The sequence below is a fragment of the Arachis hypogaea genome, chromosome 1 (assembly GCF_003086295.3).
Source record: "Arachis hypogaea cultivar Tifrunner chromosome 1, arahy.Tifrunner.gnm2.J5K5, whole genome shotgun sequence".
NCBI lineage: Eukaryota > Viridiplantae > Streptophyta > Magnoliopsida > Fabales > Fabaceae > Arachis > Arachis hypogaea.
Window position 1 is genome coordinate 30,783,029 of NC_092036.1, and position 22,788 is coordinate 30,805,816.

A 22,788-nucleotide genomic window follows, 5' to 3' on the forward strand; every position below is an offset into this window, starting at 1 on the left:
ATAAAATTTAATTTTATAAATAAGTATTAAATATTTTAATCTTTATATTTACATATTAAAATGTCAGTGAAGATATTTATTTTAAATCTTTTAGAGTATTGAGTTAAGTAATAAATTTTTGAAGATTTTGATTTAGAACTAATTAGTAAGAATATACAAATATCACCATTAAATTTTACATGATAAATTAATAGAGAGATATAATGTGTCTACCGTTTAATATCGTAAAAGACCAAATTGATATTTTATTTTTTTTAAAGACTAATTAATCTGACATCAAAAATTTTAAAGACCTAATTATCACTTTATTAAATTTTTTGTTATTTTATATTTTTTATTTACTTAGAATTGATTTTACCAGTTTAACCAATAATAATTTATCGATTAAACCAATAAACTAATAAACCAATAACTTTATCAATTTAATTATCAATTTAATTCTGACAATTATACTTCTATCTTGATTTTTCATACGAGAGCAAAAGAATTGTAAAAAATTGTATCTTACAAAACTTTATTTTATTTATAGATTTATATATGTGATGAATCTTGGGTTGTAAATATATTTAAGGATAAAAAACACATATATGCCAAGGGGAGATTGATATTACTCAAATCAGCCAAACAAGAATCTCATTTATCAATCAACCAGAGTACATTATAATATAATTCGAATCAATTAAATTCGAATTATATTTTTTCATAATTTGAATCAACCTAGATTGAATTATGACCAACCCAAACGTATAAGTAGTTCGAATCAAGTACGGTCGAATTAGACAACCATAATTCAAATTTAGTCAATTCGAATTACATGCATCACGTGACAAGAGGAAGTTCGAATCATATTGATTCGAATTACTCCCTTTTCGTAACAAATTCTAATAAAAAATTTTAATGAATTTATTTAAATTATACTACAAAAAATATTTTATTCTATGCAAAATAATTTTAAAAAATGGCTTAAAAATGTTTTTTAAATTATTTTGCATACAATAAAATATTTTTTGTGGTATAATTTAAATAAATTTATTAAAAAATATTCATGAGCTATCAAGAATGGGCAGAAGAGTATTGTATAAATTCGAATTGCTCACCATATAATTTGAATAAAGCTTGGTTTGGTAAAGCTTTTACTTTTTTAAGAGTAGCTCATGAAAGCTGTCTTTTAAAAGATGACTTTTTAAAAGCTACAGCACTTACGTTTGGTAAAATCACATTAAAAATAGCTTTTAATAAGCACAAGTACTATAATTGTGTTTGGTAAAACAACTTTTAAAAATAAAAAAAATTATAATAAACATATTTATGACGAAGAATAATATTTTTGTTTCAAATTTTAGAGACCAATAATTTAAATATTTATTTGATTTACTCTCTATATTAATATAAATAGAGTTATCATTAGTCAATAATAAAGTTTGTACTGATACGTTTATTACCCATTTATATATATTGACTCACTTGTACAAATCACACAAAATGAGATACATATCTCAAGTAAAATTATATGAAGATTGTGTTAGAATTTGTGAAGGTTAGGTTGAGAAATTAGAAATATATGAGGATTCCAATAGCAATATAATGACAGGAAATATGTGTGAAAAAATAAATAAAATATATTTTTTAATTGTTTTATATGGAATAAAATATTTTTTAATTTCTAAATTATTATTGACTATGTAGAGTACTTTATTTAAAATTTGAATACATGCATGTATTTACCTAAGTCATTAGAACATCACAAATTTTTATAGTACTCCTAACATTTTTTAAGCCATTTTTTTAAAATTGTTTTGCATAGAATAAAATATTTTTTGTAGTATAATTTAAATAAATTCATTAAAAAAATTTATTAAAAAATATTTATGAACTATTAAAAATAGACAAAAGTTTATTGTATGAAATTCGAATTGATAGCTCATTAATATTTTAAAAAAGTCTCGTAATTAAATATTTTGTTACTTTTTTTTAATGCATGAAATAAAATATATATTTTTTAATTTTTAAATTATTATTTTTTTAATAAATTTTTTTAATAAATTATTAATTTTTTTAATAAATCAGGGTGTAATTCGAATCATCCTGATTCGAATTACTATATGTGTGTAATTCGAATCAGGTTGATTCGAATTAGTGTGTGTGCGTATGTGTATAATTCGAATCAATATGATTCAAATTATATGTAAATCAAGTTCAAATTGAGTAGATTCAAACTATATAAAAATAGCTATTGATAGATTTATGAAGTAAATTTTTATTTGACTTATTTGTGTAAATTTTTTCTTCTCTTAGTTTAATATAGTGATTTGTCCTATATTTAATTTGTTGTATTTATGTTCTATCCTAATTATCAAGTATAGTTTCATAATGCCATAATGCTATACTCTACTTCAATAAGAATATAGAAGTAAATTTATTGAGATAAGACTCTTATAAATTTCCAATATATATAGAGAAACTTAAAAAATATCATATTTTGAATAAACTATATTTTTTATCAAGTATATATTTAAATAGATCTCTAAAAAATTTTACATCAAACGTTTTCATTTCCAAAATTTTTTTATTACATTAAGGTCATTAAATTTTACAAAAATAAAACATATAAATTTTTACCTTAGTTAAGTTTATTCTTTTTATTTGAAAAAATAAATTTTTGTAAGCGTGATAAAAAAATTTTATATGTCTTACTTTCATATAATTTAAAAATCTTAATATAATAATTTTTTTGTAAAAACAAAAATGTCTGATTCAAAAATTTTCAAAAATTTATTTGGATATATACCTTTTTTTATCATGAAAATTATCACCATTGACGGTTGATAATTTTAACTATTATATAAAACTATAAATTAACTTTATATTCTTAAAAATTAGATTAATTTAATAAAATAATTCAAAATACCAGCATTCAAAATATTTAATTTCATGGTAAAAAATAATAGTTTAAGATCATATTTCTGTATCTTTAATTAAAAAGTTTCATTAAAGTTTCTGAATCCAAACATTAATTAAATCTGTACATATATAATCAATCAGATTTAGAATATAAATAAGTATAATAATCTTTGTCATGCATATAATAAAATTGAAATTATAATTTTAAATTATTTTATTATAATTAATTTAAATTATAATCATTTGATTAAATTTTTATTACTTTGAATAAATATTATTGTTGATTTATTCGTACCCAATTATTAATTATTTTATTATTTGTTTATAATAATTTTATATAGTTGATTAAAATAATTATCATATCAAAAATAATATTTATTATTTGCAGTTTTTTTTTTAATTTAACTATTTTTTTCTGTAGTTATACTGAGAGCAAATAAAAAATAGAAATAAAAATAACTTAAAAAATGAAAAAAGAAAGAAACTTCATATTAAAAAATATAAAAATAACATATTAAAAAAGAATATTTGTAATATATAAATTGATGTAATAGTTTAGATTTAAATTAATCTAAAACTAATTTAATCAAATACTAATATTAGAACTAAATATTTAATCTATTATAGTTTTTAGACACGTATAAATTAGAGTCATTCTCGTAACAAAAACCAACTGAAACAATATCATTAGTTTGAACATTTATAATTCGTGCCAATTCAGATCATTCCCTTGTTAAATAAGCTTCATCATCTACTATGCATGCAATGCGACGAGGTATAGAATTGCCATTGGCATTTATTCCTCTCAATGACATTGCATTGATGTAAAAGAAGGCCGGCAATTTCTGAAAAATAATCACAATATGTTATAAAATTATTTTAAAAAAAGTTTAAAATAAGAAAATTTGAATATATTACCAATCGTTGAAATTGCATCTCCGAGTTTGACAAGAATTTACCAAAACTGAAATTAAATTGAGAAAATTCAATCTCATTATGTGCTCCACTTCGAAGATTTTCGGACAAACGTAGAAAGAATAGAGAGGATGAAACTTGAACATGACCTACAAAGCTCCGTGAAAACAATTCCTCAATAAAAAATCGAGCTCCTCTCAAAAAATTTTTTACCCACATTCCATTAGGTTGGTCATAATATTTGAGTAGATCCAACCATCTTTCGGTAAAATAGAGTTTACTACCCCTTCGTTGGACGCTTACATCCATGTAATAAGAACCTAAATCAGTGAATACAACTTGAGATGGTATTTGATGGATGTGGTGCATTGTAAACAATTGCGACAAAAGACAATCACACTGGAACATTAGACGAAAAGAATAAATTGGAGTAAGAACAATCATTAAATTATCAAAAGAATAATATAATAGAATGAGTATATAAAAAATATTGTAAAAAATTATAAATTGTACCTTAAAAGGATCAACTTCAATGAAAAACGAATAATACATTCTTATTCTATGAAGTAGTCAATGGAGAATAACAAATGTAAAAAAAATGAGTTGACTCTCAGATCTAGACTCACGAACCACAAAAAAATACTATATATAGCCTTTTTTTTACCGAAGATAGGGAGACTCGAACTCGCGACCACTTAAGTGAGTATGGGGAGACTATGGCTTAGTTTGGTAAAACTTTTACTTTTTAAAAGTAGTTTATAAAAGCTAATTTTTAAAAAAATAGTTTTTTAAAAGTTGTACCATTTATGTTTGGTAAATCAAATTAAAATTAGCTTTCAAAAAACACAAGCAACAACAATTGCGTTTGGTAAAATAATTTTTAAAATTTAAAAATACTATAATAGACATAAATGTAAGCATTAAATTTAAAAATTAATTAACATATGAGGTAATATTAGACTTTTAAATTTCAAAAAGTACCGGCCAACTTTGAAAAGCTTTATCTTAGGTACTTTTAAAAGTACCCCAATCTTTTAAAAATTGCAAGTATAAGCACATGGTCTTTTTTATTTACCAAACATAAAAAAAGGAGCTTGAACTTTTAAAAAGTACAAGCACTTCTTCGAAAAATTTTACCAAACTAACCCTATATATAACCTTTATTAAAAAAAATTATATAAATCAGTTATTAACTTATTATTAAGTTAATTTTTATTATTTACGTTATATATCATATATTTATCGTAATTGAATAAGCTACTATCATATCATACACATTCTTATCATAATTAGAATTATAGATTTTTGTTGTAATTCTTTAAGGTAGATGATATCAATATCAATTTGCCGAAAATTATGATTAATTTAAAATTATATTACAATGATTGAAAATTAAAATTATTGACCATTAATATAATTATGTATTAAATGCTGATTTGATGTATAATTATAAAAAAATTATTGACAATTAATACAATTATGTATTAAATGCTAATTTGAGGTATAATGATTGGCAATTAATATGATTATGTAGAAAATAAAATATAGCAACTAAAATTAAATTTATTAACTAATTGAAGCTAAGTAGATAATGTTTGGTAATTATTTTAGCATTTAATTATTGATATCTATTATTACTATTATTATTATCAATATAAATGGGTCACCATTAACGTAATAATTTGCCACTAATAAAATTATTGCATAATGAATGAGACACTACTAGAAAATTAGTTATTACAGGCGGATATTTTCGACGGATTTTATCTCACAGAAATACAGAAGGAATTTTAGAGGGATTTTTTGTCAAAAAACTAAAAAAATGGATTAGCATAAATTACAGATGGAAAAGAAAATCCGTCAATAATTTCGTCGGAAAAATTAATTTTTTTTCCGTGAAAAATGGTTACAGACGGAAAATCCGTCTGTAATTAAGTAGACGAAAACGATGTGTTTTATTAAATTATTACAGACAGAAAATCCGTCTTTAATTTAAATTTTCCAGCGGTAAATATTGAGATAACCCTAATATTATCTCTATCCACTCGATCCATTTACACTCCACCCATATCAAATGAGCTTGTTCCTCTCTCCGTCACCGAGTTGCTTCTTCTCTCCGTCGCACCAGCTTCTTCCGCCGCTAGCGTCACAGATCTCTCTCTGTCGTACCTTGCGTCGCACGGTCTCCCTCCGCTGCCACATCAACCCTAACCCCAGAGCTTTGTCGCGCCTCCAACCCTAATCCCAGAACTTCGTCGTGCTTCCAACCCTTGTTTCGCCGCTCCCTCTATCGACGCTCCCTCCGTCTCAAAGCCTCCGTCATGCTCACTCTTTCGTAAGCCTTCAAACGTCACTCCTTCCTCCATGGTTGAAACCCATAACGCTCTGTTTTTCCTCCTGCGTCACCGGTCTCTGTCTCCTCCTGCGTGTGGCTATGCTGAAGCTCCATGGAAAAGATATAGAATGGATTCCATGGGTGAAGCTTAACCACAGCTACAGAAGTACCGTGAGACTCGATTGAAGCAGTACAAGAACTACGAGAACCTCTCATTCTCGTGAGGATCTCGACAAGGTGAACAACTCAGCTGCTTCACGCTTTCACTTCTGATTCAGATGAAATTATGAATACTAATTCTAATTCGTTTCTAAACTCCTTGTTTATTTATTTATTTGGCAGGAGTGTTTGGAAGTGCAGAAGGAGAAGGCCTTCTGTATTGGCACCACTTAGGGTAGTGATCACCACATGTTTGATACAATGACTGTGATATCTTTTACCTTCATTTTTATCCCTTTGTTCTACGATACATTACATTACAAGAATGTGTTTTATTTTTCTTCACTGACTCACTTTTGCTGTTTGGGTTCAGGTGCCAGTACCCATTAAATCCAATATGAGTAGCTTTTATGGGAAGAACAAGAACAGTAACCCTTTTGTAGATGATGACTTCTCTGACCCACTTTACAAGCTCAATCTCAAGGAGACTTCTGAATTTGTCAAGTCATTTCCAGTGCCAAATGCTATTAGTGATAGTTGAGAGTGTCTTAACTTGTCAACTTTTACTTCATCTTCATTAGTACTTAGCTTCAGATTCTTAGATGCACTTGCGGATATTGTCACAATCAATAACATAACATTTTAAGATATGGCGCACGGGTAACTTGAATTCTGATCTAAAATGACATTTTACTTATTAATTATTATTGATTGTGAGCATAGTTCATGTGTGTCGACATATAAGTCCGTTTAGTTGATTTTTATGTCTATGCTTTATGTTAGGCTAACATCAATTTCATGCTTCAAGAGGCATTGTTCTAATTCACGGTTACTTGACCTTTATGAGGCATGCGTCTCAAAGCATTCCACATAATTGTCTCAAATTCCTAAATATTTCAAGGGATCTTCAGATGAGTTCATTGATGCCAACATTCAACTCGCATTGGCTGTTGTGAAAAAGCTCCAGGAGAAATAGGATACCCGAGCTTGCTTAGTAAGAAGACGCATTATTTTCGTCCCATCCTTACTTAGAAGAGATATTTATTTTCATGAACAAAATTTTTACCTTTTGTTTTTCTGGAGAAGATCTTATGATATATGTTCCCGGTTGTAGGTCTTCCCTGATAAGCCAGAAAAGCGCAGAGCCTCCGAGTTGTTCAAATCAGCTCTGGATTCGGTAATGAAAATACACTTATTATGATTTTTTTTCATCTTTCTAATGGATTTATCTTATTTTCCTGCATCTTTCTTATTTTGAAGTGTCATTTTTGTTGTGCATTCAGATTGATGGCATTACCATTGGTTCCTTAGATATCTCCCTGTTGGACCTATGACTTCATTTTTTCGATCCGTTAGGAACACCCTTGATTTTGATTTTGAAGATGAAAATGAAGGTTTGTTCTTTGGGGAAAATGGCATTAGTATATTGTACTAAGTCAATAATTTTTTCCAAATTATCATGTTCGAAACTTGGGGATGAGAGAATGTATCAAAAATTCAAAATTAATAATAATGCATGATGACTTGATACCTGAACTGCAGAAGATGGAAGTCTAATGAGCCTCCATCACTCTACATATTCCTTAACTGCAGTATGCGTGAACTTGCAAATATAGAGAAGTATGTGGTATGGTGTCTCTGCCAGATGAAATGTTTCTTGAACCTCTTTTCACTTTTAATATTTGATGTGCTTATTAAATTTCGCTATTCCTTATTTGCATTGGGTTGTTGTTGGCTTATTCATTCAGAATATATTTAATTTTTTTCTTTGGTGATAATATGCAATGAAATATAAAGCTTGAATCCTTTCGTTTGATTTTGGGACAGCATGTATCGTTCTTTTTTGTATACTATTGATGAGCGGATAATTTATACGCTTTTTGGCATTGTTTTTAGGTAGTTTTTAGTAAGTTTAAGCTACTTTTAGGGATGTTTTCATTAGTTTTTATGTTAAATTCACATTTCTGGACTTTACTATGAGTTTGTATATTTTTCTGTGATTTCAGGTAATTTCTGGCTGAAATTGAGGGACTTGAGCAAAACTCTGAAAAAGGCTGACAAAAGGACTGCTGATGCTGTTGGAATCTGACCTCCCTGCACTCGAAATGAATTTTCTGGAGCTACAGAACTCCAATTGGCGCGCTCTCAACTGCGTTGGAAAGTAGACATCCAGAGCTTTCCAGCAATATATAATAGTCCATACTTTATTTGGAAATTGACGACGTAACTTGGCGTTGAACGCCAAGTACATGCTGCTGTCTGGAGTTAAACGCCAGAAACACGTCATGATCCGGAGTTGAACGCCCAAAACATGTTATAACTTGGAGTTCAACTCCAATAAAAGCCTCAGCTCGTGGATAGACCAAGCTTAGCCCAAACATACACCAAGTGGGCCCCGGAAGTGGATTTATGCATCAATTACTTACTCATGTAAACCCTAGTAGCTAGTTTATTATAAATAGGACTTTTTACTAGTGTATTAGACATCTTGGGACGATTAGTTCTCAGATCATGGGGGCTGGCCATTCGGCCATGCCTGAACCTTTCACTTATGTATTTTCAACGGTGGAGTTTCTGCACACCATAGATTAAGGGTGTGGAGCTCTGCTGTACCTCAAGTTTCAATACAATTACTATTACTTTCTATTCAATTCTCTTTTATTCTTATTCCAAGATATACGTTACACTTAACTTTGATGAATGTGATGATCCGTGACACTCATCATCATTCTCACCTATGAACGCGCGTGACTGACAACCACTTCCGTTCTACTCTAGGCCGGGCGCATATCTCTTAGATTCCCCAACAGAATCTTCGTGGTATAAGCTAGATAGATGGCGGCATTCATGAGGATCCGAAAAGTCTAAACCTTGTCTATGGTATTCCGAGTAGGATTCTGGGATTGAATGACTGTGACGAGCTTCAAACTCCTGAAGGCTGGGCGTGATGACAAACGCAAAAGAATCAAGGGATTCTATTCCAACCTGATTGAAAACCGACAGATGATTAGCCGTGCTGTGACAGAGCATAGGAACGTTTTCACTGAGAGGATGGGATGTAGCCATTGACAACGGTGATGCCCTACATACAGCTTGCCATGGAAAGGAGTAAGAAGGATTGGATGAATGCAATAAGAAAGTAAAGATCCAAGAGGAGTACAGCATCTCCATATGCCTATCTGAAATTCCCACTATTGATTTACATAAGTATTTCTATCCCGTTTTATTTTATTTATCTTTATTTATCCAATCTAATCACATTTGACTTTATGAGTCCACTTAACTGGGATTTACAAGATGACCATAGCTTGCTTCATACCAACAATCTCCGTGTGATCGACCCTTACTCACGTAAGGTATTACTTGGACGACCCAGTGCACTTGCTGGTTAGTTGAACGGAGTTGTGTCCACACATAAGTGCCATAATAATGATTCCATACAACAACAAAGAATACTACATTGATGTGATCACAATTTCGTCCACCAAGTTTTTGGTGCCGTTGCCGGGGATTGTTCGAGTATGGACAACTGACGGTTCATCTTGTTGCTCAGATTAGGTAATTTTCTTTTCAAAAATTTTTTCAAAAATCTTTTTCAAAATTTTTCTTTTCTTTTTCGTTTTTCCAAACTTTATTTTCAAAAAAAATAATAAAAATCCAAAAAAATTAATAAAATCATAAAAATCAAAAATATTTTGTGTTTCTTGTTTGAGTCTTGTGTTAATTTTTAAGTTTGGTGTCGATTGCATGCTTTAAAAATGTTTCTTGCATTTTTCGAAAATTCATGCATTCATGGTGTTCTTCATGATCTTCAAGTTGTTCTTGGTAAGTCTTCTTGTTTGATCTTGATGATCTCTTATTTTGTGTCTTTTGTTGTTTTTCATGTGCATTTTTGCATTCATATTTTCCAAGCATTAAAAATTTCTAAGTTTGGTGTCTTGCATGTTTTCTTTGCATCAAAAAATTTTCAAAATTATGTTCTTGATATTCATCATGATCTTCAAAGTGTTCTTGGTGTTCATCTTAACATTCATAGTGTTCTTGCATGTATCTTGTGTTTTGATCCAAAATTTTCATGTTTTGGGTCATTTTTGTGTTTTTCTCTCTCATTATAAAAAAATTCAAAAATAAAAAAAATATATCTTTTCCTTTTTTATCTCCTAATTTTCGAAAATTTGAGTTGACTTAGTCAAAAATTTTAAAAATTAGTTGTTTCTTACAAGTCAAGTCAAATTTTCAATTTTAAAAATCTTATCTTTTCAAAACTTTTTCAAAAATTAAATCTTTTCCTTTTTTCTTATTAATTTTTGAAATTTTTTTAAATATTTTTCAAAATCTTTTTCTTATCTTTTACATCATATTTTCGAAAATTAGCTAACAAGTAATGTGATTGATTCAAAAATTTGAAGTTTGTTACTTTCTTGTTAAGAAAGGTTCAATCTTTAAATTCTAGAATTTTATCTTTTAGTTTCTTGTTAGTCAAGTAATTAATTTTAATTTTAAAATCAAATCTTTTTCAAAATATCTTTTTTATCTTTTTAATCATAACTTTTTGTCTTATCTTTTATATCATATCTTTTTCAAAATTTTATCTTTTTCAAAAAAATTTGATTTCAAAATATCTTATCTAACTTCTTATCTTCTCATCTTTTCAAATTTGATTTTAATATATTTTTCAACTAACTATTTAACTTTTTGTTTGTTTCTTATCTTTTTCAAAACCAACTAACTACCTATCCCTCTCTAATTTTCGAAAATATCTCATCTTTTTTTCAAAAATTCTTTTTAATTGTTTTAAATTTTAATTTTAATTATATATTATCTTTAATTTTCAAAAATCACTAACCACTTTTTCAAAATCATTTTCGAAAATTTTCTATCTTTCCTCTTCTTCTATTTATTTATTTATTTACTAACACTTTTCTTCACTTCTCTTCATCTCAAATCACCACCTCTATCCTTACCCATTCTTCTTCACTCTTCTTCCCTTTCTTCTTCTACAAACATAAAGGAATCTCTATACTGTGACATAGAGGATTCCTCTTTCTTTTCTTGTTCTCTTCTTCACTATATGAGCAGGAACAAGGAAAAAGACAAAAGCTTCCACCTCTGAGTCATGGGAAATGGAAAGCCTCATCTAAAGGGTTTATAGCTCAGTGGTAGAACATTTGACTGCAAATCAAGAGATCCCTGAGATACCTCAGGGGATACATGTTCCTCCACATAATTATTGGAAGCAACTAAGGTAAGAACACCAAAATCACTAGGGATCATGCAACAGAAGCAAGGAAGAGACATAAAGGAGCTCAAAAAGTACCATTGGACCTTCAAGAAGGCGCCACCCTCACTCAGGTGGACTCATTCCTTGTTCTTATTTTCCCTGCTTTTTCGGTTTTTATCCTTCATGTCTATTTATGTTTTGTGTCTCTACTTCATGATCATTAGTGTTTAGTAACTATGTCTTAAAGATATGAATAATCTCATTAATCCTTCACCTCTCTTAAATGAAAAATGTTTTAATTCAAAAGAACAAGAAATACATGAATTTTGAAAATTGTCCTTGAATTTAATTTAATTATATTGATGTGGTGACAATACTTTTTGTTTTCTGAATGAATGCTTGAACAGTGCATATTTTTTTACCTTGTTGTTTATGAATGTTAAAATTGTTGGCTCTTGAAAGAATGATGAACAAGGAAAAATGTTATTGATGATCTGAAAAATCATGAAATTGATTCTTGAAGCAAGAAAAAACAGTGAAAAGTAAAAAGCTTGCGAAAAAAAAGAAAAAAATGGCGAAAAAAATAAAAAGAAAAAGAAAAAGCAAGCAGAAAAAGCCAATAGCCCTTAAAACCAAAAGGCAAGGGTAAAAAGGATCCAAGGCTTTGAGCATCAATGGATAGGAGGGCCCAAGGAAATCAAATCCAGGCCTAAGCGGCTAAATCAAGCTGTCCCTAACCATGTGCTTGTGTCATGAAGGCCCAAGTGAAAAGCTTGAGACTGAGTGGTTAAAGTCGTGATCCAAAGCAAAAGAGTGTGCTTAAGAGCTCTGGACACCACTAACTGGGGACTCTAGCAAAGCTGAGTCACAATCTGAAAAGGTTCACCCAGTTATGTGTCTGTGGCATTTATGTATCCGGTGGTAATACTGGAAAACAAAATGCTTAGGGCCACGGCCAAGACTCATAAGTAGCTGTGTTCAAGAATCAACATGCTTAACTAGAAAAGTCAATAACACTATCCGAAATTCTAAGTTCCTAGAGAAGCCAACCATTCTAAACTTCAAAGGAAAAAGTGAGATGCCAAAACTGTTCAGAAGCAAAAAGCTACAAGTCCCGCTCATCTAATTAGAATTAATATTCATTGATATTTTGAAATTTATAGTATATTCTCTTCTATTTATCCTAATTGATTTTCAGTTGCTTGGGGACAAGCAATAATTGAAGTTTGGTGTTGTGATGAGTGGATAATTTATACGCTTTTTGGCATTGTTTTTAGGTAGTTTTTAGTAAGTTTAAGCTACTTTTAGGGATGTTTTCATTAGTTTTTATGTTAAATTCACATTTCTGGACTTTACTATGAGTTTGTATGTTTTTCTGTGATTTCAGGTAATTTCTGACTGAAATTGAGGGACTTGAGCAAAACTCTGAAAAAGGCTGACAAAAGGACTGCTGATGATGTTGGAATCTGACCTCCCTGCACTCGAAATGGATTTTTTGGAGCTACAGAACTCCAATTAGCGCGCTCTCAATGGCGTTGAAAAGTAGACATCCAGAGCTTTCCAGCAATATATAATAGTCCATACTTTATTCGGAAATTGACGACGTAACTTGGCGTTGAACGCCAAGTACATGCTGCTGTCTGGAGTTAAACGCCAGAAACACGTCATGATCCGGAGTTGAACGCCCAAAACACGTTATAACTTGGAGTTCAACTCCAATAAAAGCCTCAGCTCGTGGATAGACCAAGCTTAGCCCAAACATACACCAAGTGGGCCCCGGAAGTGGATTTATGCATCAATTACTTACTCATGTAAACCCTAGTAGCTAGTTTATTATAAATAGGACTTTTTACTAGTGTATTAGACATCTTGGGACGATTAGTTCTCAGATCATGGGGGCTGGCCATTCGGCCATGCCTGAACCTTTCACTTATATATTTTCAACGGTGGAGTTTCTGCACACCATAGATTAAGGATGTGGAGCTCTGCTGTACCTCAAGTTTCAATACAATTACTATTACTTCCTATTCAATTCTCTTTTATTCTTATTCCAAGATATACGTTACACTTAACTTTGATGAATGTGATGATCCGTGACACTTATCATCATTCTCACCTATGAACGCGCGTGACTGACAACCACTTCCGTTCTACTCTAGGCCGGGCGCATATCTCTTAGATTCCCCAACAGAATCTTCGTGGTATAAGCTAGATAGATGGCGGCATTCATGAGGATCTGGAAAGTCTAAACCTTGTCTATGGTATTCCGAGTAGGATTCTGGGATTGAATGACTGTGATGAGCTTCAAACTCCTGAAGGCTGGGCGTGATGACAAACGCAAAAGAATCAAGGGATTCTATTCCAACCTGATTGAGAACCGACAGATGATTAGCCGTGCTGTGACAGAGCATAGGAACGTTTTCACTGAGAGGATGGGATGTAGCCATTGACAACGGTGATGCCCTACATACAGCTTGCCATGGAAAGGAGTAAGAAGGATTGGATGAATGCAATAAGAAAGTAAAGATCCAAGAGGAGTACAGCATCTCCATATGCCTATCTGAAATTCCCACTATTGATTTACATAAGTATTTCTATCCCGTTTTATTTTATTTATCTTTATTTATCCAATCTAATCACATTTGACTTTATGAGTCCACTTAACTGGGATTTACAAGATGATCATAGCTTGCTTCATACCAACAATCTCCGTGGGATCGACCCTTACTCACGTAAGGTATTACTTGGACGACCCAGTGCACTTGCTGGTTAATTGAACGGAGTTCTGACTTCAGATAGAGCCAATTATTAAATTTCATACAAATACAAAGAGTATGTAATCACAATTTCGTCCACCAACTATTTTCTTCCAAATCTAGATTTTGATCGCCTTTGTTGGCTGTATAAGCAATTCTTAAATTCTTAATTATTAGCTATTGAACAGGTTATATTTCTGACTCGTTTCATTTTGGTGGTAGTTACTTTAATGTATTTTATATATTGTTATCTCTTGAATTTTGCAGGAAAAATTTGCCGTGTCTACACCAACACTTCTATTTAATCTTGAACTAGACACACTATGGTATATTCTCTTTATATATACATACATGTTGCTGTGCCTAAATCCATAGTTTTAATATAATTATTTTTGACAGAGTTAGTATTGAATTTACAGTGCCGATTTAGGCCTTTTGGGCTTCTTTCCCAAAGATTTGCATTACCGCTTTCTTTCACAATTTACTCCGGTATTCTACATTAGAATCAGAGAGTATTCAAAGGTGCCTCTTCTTTATTGAATTGTTTTTACCTGATCATTTTATCAAATAATTGGTATTGATTGTTTTCTTTTTATGTTTTTAAGACAGTTGCAATAGCACCTTATATTGTCAATTACAGTGGAGTAGTGTTCTGCCAGTATTCAGGTATGGGTATATGGTATTTTGATCTCAGTATATAACTGGTGCACTAGATTGTTACTTCATGGTTTGTTGTTCAGGTCCTTGACAGGTGATGCTTAAGCAAGCAGATGGTTCTTACGCTTGCATAGCAGAAAGCGCAACCGGCTTCACCCTTGGTGAAGTAAATACATAATCTTTAACTCTTTTCACTTTTTAAACTATAAACACTGGTATTAACTTTTAAACTGATGTAGGCCAAAGAAGAGTTGTTGAGAGTCTTGGGACTTCAAGAAGGGGAGGGAAGCTCTCTAGAATTTCTTCGAAGAGGCTACAAGGTGTTCTATTTTATTAGTTTATCAGTCTATGTTTTTGTTTATGCTTGTTGCTTGTTTGTTGGCGTGTCTCTTATTCACAGATAAGGGTGCTTTTCTTCAGCTTATTTTGCCAAAATACTGTATAAGAAAGCCAGGTTTCACATATTTGGATAAAATTTAGAAATAATCAGGATTTTGCCAGTTTTAAGCTTTTTTTTATTTTGTTGGAGCTGAAGATAGTAGCTTATAAGAAAATCAAATTTTAGTTTTCTCAATTATAAAGAAACTTTTACCTGCCTCATTTGATATTGCAAGCACATGGTGGGAAGAAGATTTTGATTTGGAAGCATCTTCTGCATGGAGGAGCTGATCACTACACTGTAAAATTATTATAAGAGATTCTCTCTGTTTTTTTAATTTAAATGCAAGTTCTATGTAATATTCCCAATTTTCTGTTATGTTATTGAGGATCATTAAGTCAGATTTTAATTTTTCTGCAAGAAACTATTTGAGAACTTGTGTTGGTGTTTCTTTGGGCGCTTTGAGCGTGTTTGCTAATATGTAGATATATATTTTGGTCATGAATTTTCGGTATTGTGCAGTTGGCTATTCGCAAGTGCCCTGAATGTAGACAGCCACTACCCGAAAGCTATTCGCCTCCGGCAGATGAACCTTGGACGACTGGGATCTTTGGATGCACTGAAGATAGGAAAAGTTGTAAGTAATGCATTAATGGTCAATGTTAATAGTCTGTTTATATTTTTTTATGCTGTAATTGCCTTCAGTTTGATATAATCTAAACTAAGTCTATATAGGCTAGAGTGGATCCATGACCATGAATTCATTGAGTACTGACTAGTTGGCAGAAACTGAGTTGCAAAAACTGAGTTGCATAGACATTTGACAGCATCATTGTAACATAAAAATTAGTTAATTTTTGTTGGAAGCCCATGAATTAAAATATATAGAAGGCCATATTTTTGTATTTTCAACATTTGAATTGAGAACTATTTTACTAGTTTCATTTCATGGCAAATTAGTTAATTCATATTGTCCCTTTAAGCTACTGGAGGCACCCTACAACTAGTGGCAAGAAGCGTGAGCACCTGAAATTACTTCTATGCAGATTGAATGGAGTGTCAAGGGTGGCTCCTTATGCATTTAATTGACATAATTTTCATTAGGATGTTGAGTAATGAGTTTTTTGTGCCATAACAAAGTGAATAATTTTTTCTATTGACATTTTTTCATGTATTTTTCTCTGTTGTGTACTTTTACTGACATGAAGTACTTTGAAATATTTTCAGGCAAGAAGTGTAGCCCTTTTTTAATTGCATTAAGAGATATAAAGCAACACGACATTACTCAAAGCATGCATGGGCTACTGGTTGATTGGCTTGTAGAGATTTGCATAATGTAATTTTTCTCATATAATACAATGTTATGGATTATAGCTGATAAATTTAGTACGGTTGAACAATACACTTAGGATTATAGTTGATGTATCAATACATTTTGTTTATGTTTTGAATTATATTGACTTGTTTGTTTATAGTACTTTTCTTTTAGTTTGATAATACGATGAAATTGTTTATTTTTTGAAATATTATAAATATTCAAATAAAAATTAGATAAAAAATTTGTATTAAATTTATATTTATTTTGTATGAAAACAAGTTTATTTTGTAATTAAAAAAATAAAAAATTATATTTTACCTTACTAACGGATTTACAGACGGATTTTCTGTCTGTAATTAGAGTGTGAGATGATTTTCCAAAGTTCAAATTACAGACGAAAAATTTGTCAGAAAATCCAACTATAATTACAGACAAAAAATCCGTCTGAAAATCTGTCTGTAGTTACAGATGGAAAATCTGTCTGAAAATCCGTCTGTAATTACAGAACAAAAAATTCGTCTGAAAATCCGTCTGTAATTACAGAGAGAAAATCCGTCTAAAAATCTCTCTGTAATTATAGACGAAAAATTCGTCTGAAAATCCATCGGTAACTGGTAAAAATCCGTCGATAATTTTTTTCGACGGAAAAAATTCGTCGGTAAATAATTTCCGACAGGGCTTTTATAGAGGTACAAAATTTGTCGGTAACCAAAAATCTGTCTGTAATAAAGACTAAATCTGTCTGTAAATCTGTCTGTATTAATCTATTTTCTAGTTGTGGGAATTAGAATTATATTAATATAATTAAAATGATTAAAAATATTTTTGATTGATAATTAGCTTAATAATATATTAAATATTAATTATATATATATAATAAATATATTTTCTTAAATTAGTGTAATCATATATTATTCATTAAATGCTAATTGTAATATAATTATAATAAAAATATTTTTTAAAATAAATTTAAAAAAGAAAATAGTACTTTATTTGAAAGAAAAATAAATTCATAAAAAATTGACACCTTATTTTTATTAGTTGATAATGTATTAAATATTCATTTTATATAATTATAATAAAGATATTTTCTTAAATTAGTATAATCACGTATTATTCATTAAATATTAATTATAATTTAATTATAATATAATTATAAAAAAAATTTTAAAATAAATTAAAAAGAAAAATAGTGTTTTCATTTGAAAAAAAAAAAGAATTGATAAGAAATTGACACCTCAATTTTAATATATTAAGTATATTAATTATAATGAATAATAAATTACACAAATTTAAAACAACTCATCCTAATTCACTAAAATTTGACACCTAGTCTCCGACCTAGCTAGCTATCTAAATAATGCTAGAAAGGAACATACGAACATAAACGAGACAAAGTAAACAATATTAGATGTAGTTTCACATAACTTCAAATTTAAACAACCCATTAATTAGCCTAACCCAAAAAACATTAAGAGAAGGTGCATTATTACACGTATAGAATGTAATGGCGAGTTGGTGACTCTAATTTGCTTACAACACAAGATAAGGGGGGGCATAGCGTAAAAAAGGTTAGCACTATGCATTACTATTAGAAGTGAACAACGTGGGTAGTGTCAAATCAGTCAGGAGGATTGTTTGTTTGTGCATTTGTCGAACATGCAGCATGCATGTGGTAAAATTGAAAATGGGTTAATGGGAAAGAAAACAGATACGTAAGGACGAGTTAGCACGTAGCAGCAATAACAATACAACATAGATTGGTGCAGACTGCAGAGATCTGTTCACTCAGATGGGATTCAAATTTCAAACTCTTTATCAATAATGTTGGACTACTTTTGGCGTGTGCTGTGCACGCACCAAAGTCTTCTTCCTTCTCTTCTCTTCTCTTCTCTAAACTCGACCACAATTTTTGTTCCCACGACGTGGAACAATCTCCTCCATGAGTACGTAGTTACGTACTACTATATGTAGTAGACACACTAGTATGCTTAAATTTAATAGGTAACAATTGCTTGTGTATATAAAAAATGAATTTATTAAATTAATTATTATATATTTATAAATATATATTATTTAATTTATTTTAATATAAATTTTATATTTTAACATGTATTATATAAAAATAATTAATTTAGTGATTAATTTTTTATATATATTTAATACGATTGAATTCAGGAACGGATCTACTCACTACAATAATGTAAATTATTTTTGAGGATTATATGTGTCAAAAAAAATTAAAATTCGTCAAAAAAATAATTTTTGACATTATTTTAACTATAAAAATATGTTAATAAAAGTTTTGTTAACAATAATAATTTTAACGTATAAGTAACTGCAAAAAAAGTTTAATCTTATTTTGAAAAATATTGGCCGTCAAAAATAATGTTAAAAAAATTTGAGAATAATTTTTTTATACTTATTAACCGTCAAAAATATTATTTATTTTGATATTTATTGACCATAAAAAATTCTCAACAAAAATTTTTTATAATTATTAACCGTGAAATATATTATATCATAGACATTTTGACAATTTTTTACCATAAAAAACTCAATTATATTTTTTTGACGTTCATTATTATAAAAGTTTAAGTTTCACCTATTATTAATTTTTTAAATAAAAATGACTATAACAATAGACAACACAAAAGTTCTACCACTATGACATGAATTTGCTTTCACTTTATCATATATAATCGTATAAAATAAAAAATATCTTTGTAATTTTGATCATTGATCATGATTCAAAACTAGTACAAATAGCATTTTTTATATAGCATTTAACAAGTATATTAACAACAATTAACACCAAATACCAAAATCAATACTCAATATCATAATATTAACCTTCTATCTAATAGTTGCTCAAATATTCCTGCCATATGATCTATCTTTTTTTTCAAATTTTCCATCTCTATTTTTAGAGTCTTCATATTTTTTTTTTCATTACACATTGAAGTTTTGTTTGGAGATTAGAAAATATGAATAATCTAAAACCCCATAACTTTGTAGGTGTCATGCCAGTCCCATAATCACGAACTCGTTTATGTTGTTTAGGTCCAAATATTTCTACTATCACTTCATGTTTATTCATCTCTAATGTTCCTTCATTTACTTGAGATGATAATTTCTTAAGTAAATTTTAAAAGAGATCAAATCAACCTAATAAAATCAATAAAAATATATGTAAACATGAATATAAAATGTTTACCGTAAAAATTAATGCCTAATTAATTCAATATCTTCATTGCATAACATAACTAAATTAATGCCTAATTAGAATGACACAACAAAGACTTATCATAATAAATAATATATGCATTAAACCAATTTTATATAAATCTCCTAACATATAAAAATCTAGAAATTTCAAGATGATTATAGAAGTCTCAAACTTCTAAATGATATTTATTAAAGTTTGACTTAATAGTTAATCAATCACTAAAATCTAAAATATTAAGGATGAAACAAACACAATTTTTCAAGACTTTCATAACAAAATCTAAAGCTTGCTCAGGTTGCTTATGATGTTATTAGAAATAGTTTCAGAGTGGCCTAAACCTGAAAAGTTTAACTCAACAACATGTTCTTTGTTGTTGTCACAGAAAACTCCTTGCCATGAACACACGGAAGCTGAGATTATTGGAGGCTTGTGAGGAGGAAAAAGAAGAACTGGACCATTTTCTTCAAGAACTCAGACACATAACTCATATCACTAAGTCACAGTTATGTTTCTTTCAATTTATTTATTATGAATAAAAAAATAAAAAAATTAAATAAAAATGAGTAAATTATCGAATATATAGAATAGATTTACACAAATTACCAAATTAGATATGAGAAATAAATTCAAGAGCAATTAGGTATGACAAATAAATAAAAAACTACAAATTATAGAATATATCAATAAAAAGTCAAATCAAAAAATATAAATTAAAAAATAGATCTGAGAATATGAATATTTACTTTAATACGTATTAGTAATAAAAAGCTTGAATATAAAAATTTTGAAATTTGAAGCATCAAAACAAAAATTAAATCAGATTTATGAAAGAATCAAATCTTGAGAGAGGAAAAAAATACCTATCATGACGAAGTTGATTTTATAACTAAAGAATGAGACGAGATCTTGAAATTGAAGTTATAGCAATTTATGTATGTTAACATGCATGTTTATACTTTCTCATTATACTGGAGCTGAAGAATAACTGAGAGCAGTGTGATCCTAAATTTGACGGAGCCAAGAGAAGAAGAAGAATAGTAGAATAAGTTGAGGACCATCAAAATTAATGAGTAATTTTCTATGGTTAAATTATTCATCAAAAAATAAAAAAAATTGACTTTGTAATATTTGTCAAAAATATATATTAATTTTTACATTTAATTATGACTGTTAAAAAAAATATTAAAATAGTTCTCTTTTCTTGTAGTGACTCTTATTGGTATGGGAACAAGTGCTCCACTATAATTTAGAATTTTATTGAATAGTAAATAATAATAATACTTATTTGTCCTAACTAAATTATTAAATTTGACTCCATAATAATTTTTTATTCAATTTTTTATATTTGATAGTCAATTTGAAAACTTCATATTAGATGTCTATTATAATGATCAATTTTTAAATTTAAATAAGATTAGTGTTTTTTTTTTAAATTGACTCAAAAAAATATTATTTATCTATTGGTGGTTTTTCTTTTGAAATTAGCTTTAGTTTTTTTCCATAACAACTACACTATTGAATGAATTTTTTCAATAATAAATATCATTAAGAGCTAATTATATAAAAGTTGAGTTTTAAATTATTGTTTAACAATATATATAAAAAAGAGACATTTTGATTATATTATCAAAGTTTTAAAATATAAAATATAAAAAATTAAATTTTAAATTATATGTTATTATTTAAATTATTATTTTAGTGTTTTAATTTGTAATTAGATATTTTGAAACTTAATCATATTTTACAATAACAAAATATAATTATAACAATAATTATGCTACGTATATATAAAATAACCACTTGTACAAAATAATTCTTAAAATATAAATCTTGAAATACAAAATACGTATTAAAAATAAATTAAATAATATATATTTATACATAAATTTATAGTAGATAATTTAATAACTAATTTTTTATGTAAATATAATTTTTTATTATAAATTTTATTATCATATTATATATATTTCGTCCCTACTATCAAAATTTTTTACATTTATCATTGATTGAATTAATAATTGTAATTCTTCTTCCATCAATTAAATACGCTGAGTAAATAAACAAAAATATAAAAATATATATAAAGGACAAAATAATATACTTATAAGTTTTTTAGATAATTTAATAAAAGAAAAAAGACTTTTTTGTTTAACATTTTATTAGTCAAACATATACAATATAATCATATACTTTGTAATCCAAATAAGTATAATTACCCATGCCATGTACGTGATAAGATTGAAATGATAATTTTAAATTATCTTTTTAAAACTAATTTAAATTATAATAATTTGATTAATAAAAAAGTGACATGTTATGTATTGTTTGTTTTTTTTAATTTAGTGTTAATTGGATTAACTCTAAAATAGTTATTAATTGATTTTAATAATCTACTTTTTTTCAATAAATCAGACATATATACTAAATATGATCATAAATAATATAGTAATAGTTAAATCCATCAATAAATATATTGGTTATTATCACACTATAAAACAAATTAAATATAAAGGCTATTAGCACTTATAAATCTATAAAATTATACTGTCTTTGATTCACGTGCAAGGATTTACTTATCAAATAAATTTAAAATATGAATCAAAAATATTTATAAATTAGACCTAGCATCCCTTGAAAGAATAATGACAAATGTCGTCTTGTTCTTGTTAAATTTTGATGAGACTTTTCATAACCTAATATATTAATTTTGTTATATATATATATATATATATATATATATATATATATATATATATATATAATTCTATACATATACATAAATAAAAAAATATATGAATTATATTTTATTAAACTCTATGCTACCAGTTATTAAAAATATTAAAATATGAACAAAAAATATTTATAAAATAGACCTAACATCACTTAAAAGAATTATGAAAAATAATCAACTTACCTTA

General features: G+C 28.4%; 1 protein-coding gene and 1 long non-coding RNA gene across 2 annotated transcripts; both read left to right on the forward strand.

Annotated features, from left to right (window-relative positions):
- The first annotated feature begins 7,186 nt into the window (after positions 1-7,186).
- Positions 7,187-7,842, forward strand: LOC140173062 (uncharacterized). Its single transcript, XR_011880514.1, has 3 exons — positions 7,187-7,304; positions 7,425-7,487; positions 7,594-7,842. It is a non-coding gene; the product is annotated as an uncharacterized lncRNA (long non-coding RNA).
- A 17-nt stretch (positions 7,843-7,859) lies between these two features.
- Positions 7,860-14,988, forward strand: LOC112768283 (protein LPA3-like). The gene is made up of 4 exons (XM_072225319.1): positions 7,860-7,937; positions 14,555-14,613; positions 14,707-14,809; positions 14,893-14,988. The coding sequence occupies exons 1-4, from the start codon at positions 7,905-7,907 to the stop codon at positions 14,986-14,988; spliced, it is 291 nt and encodes a 96-aa protein (XP_072081420.1). The 5' UTR covers positions 7,860-7,904.
- Positions 14,989-22,788: the final 7,800 nt, after the last annotated feature.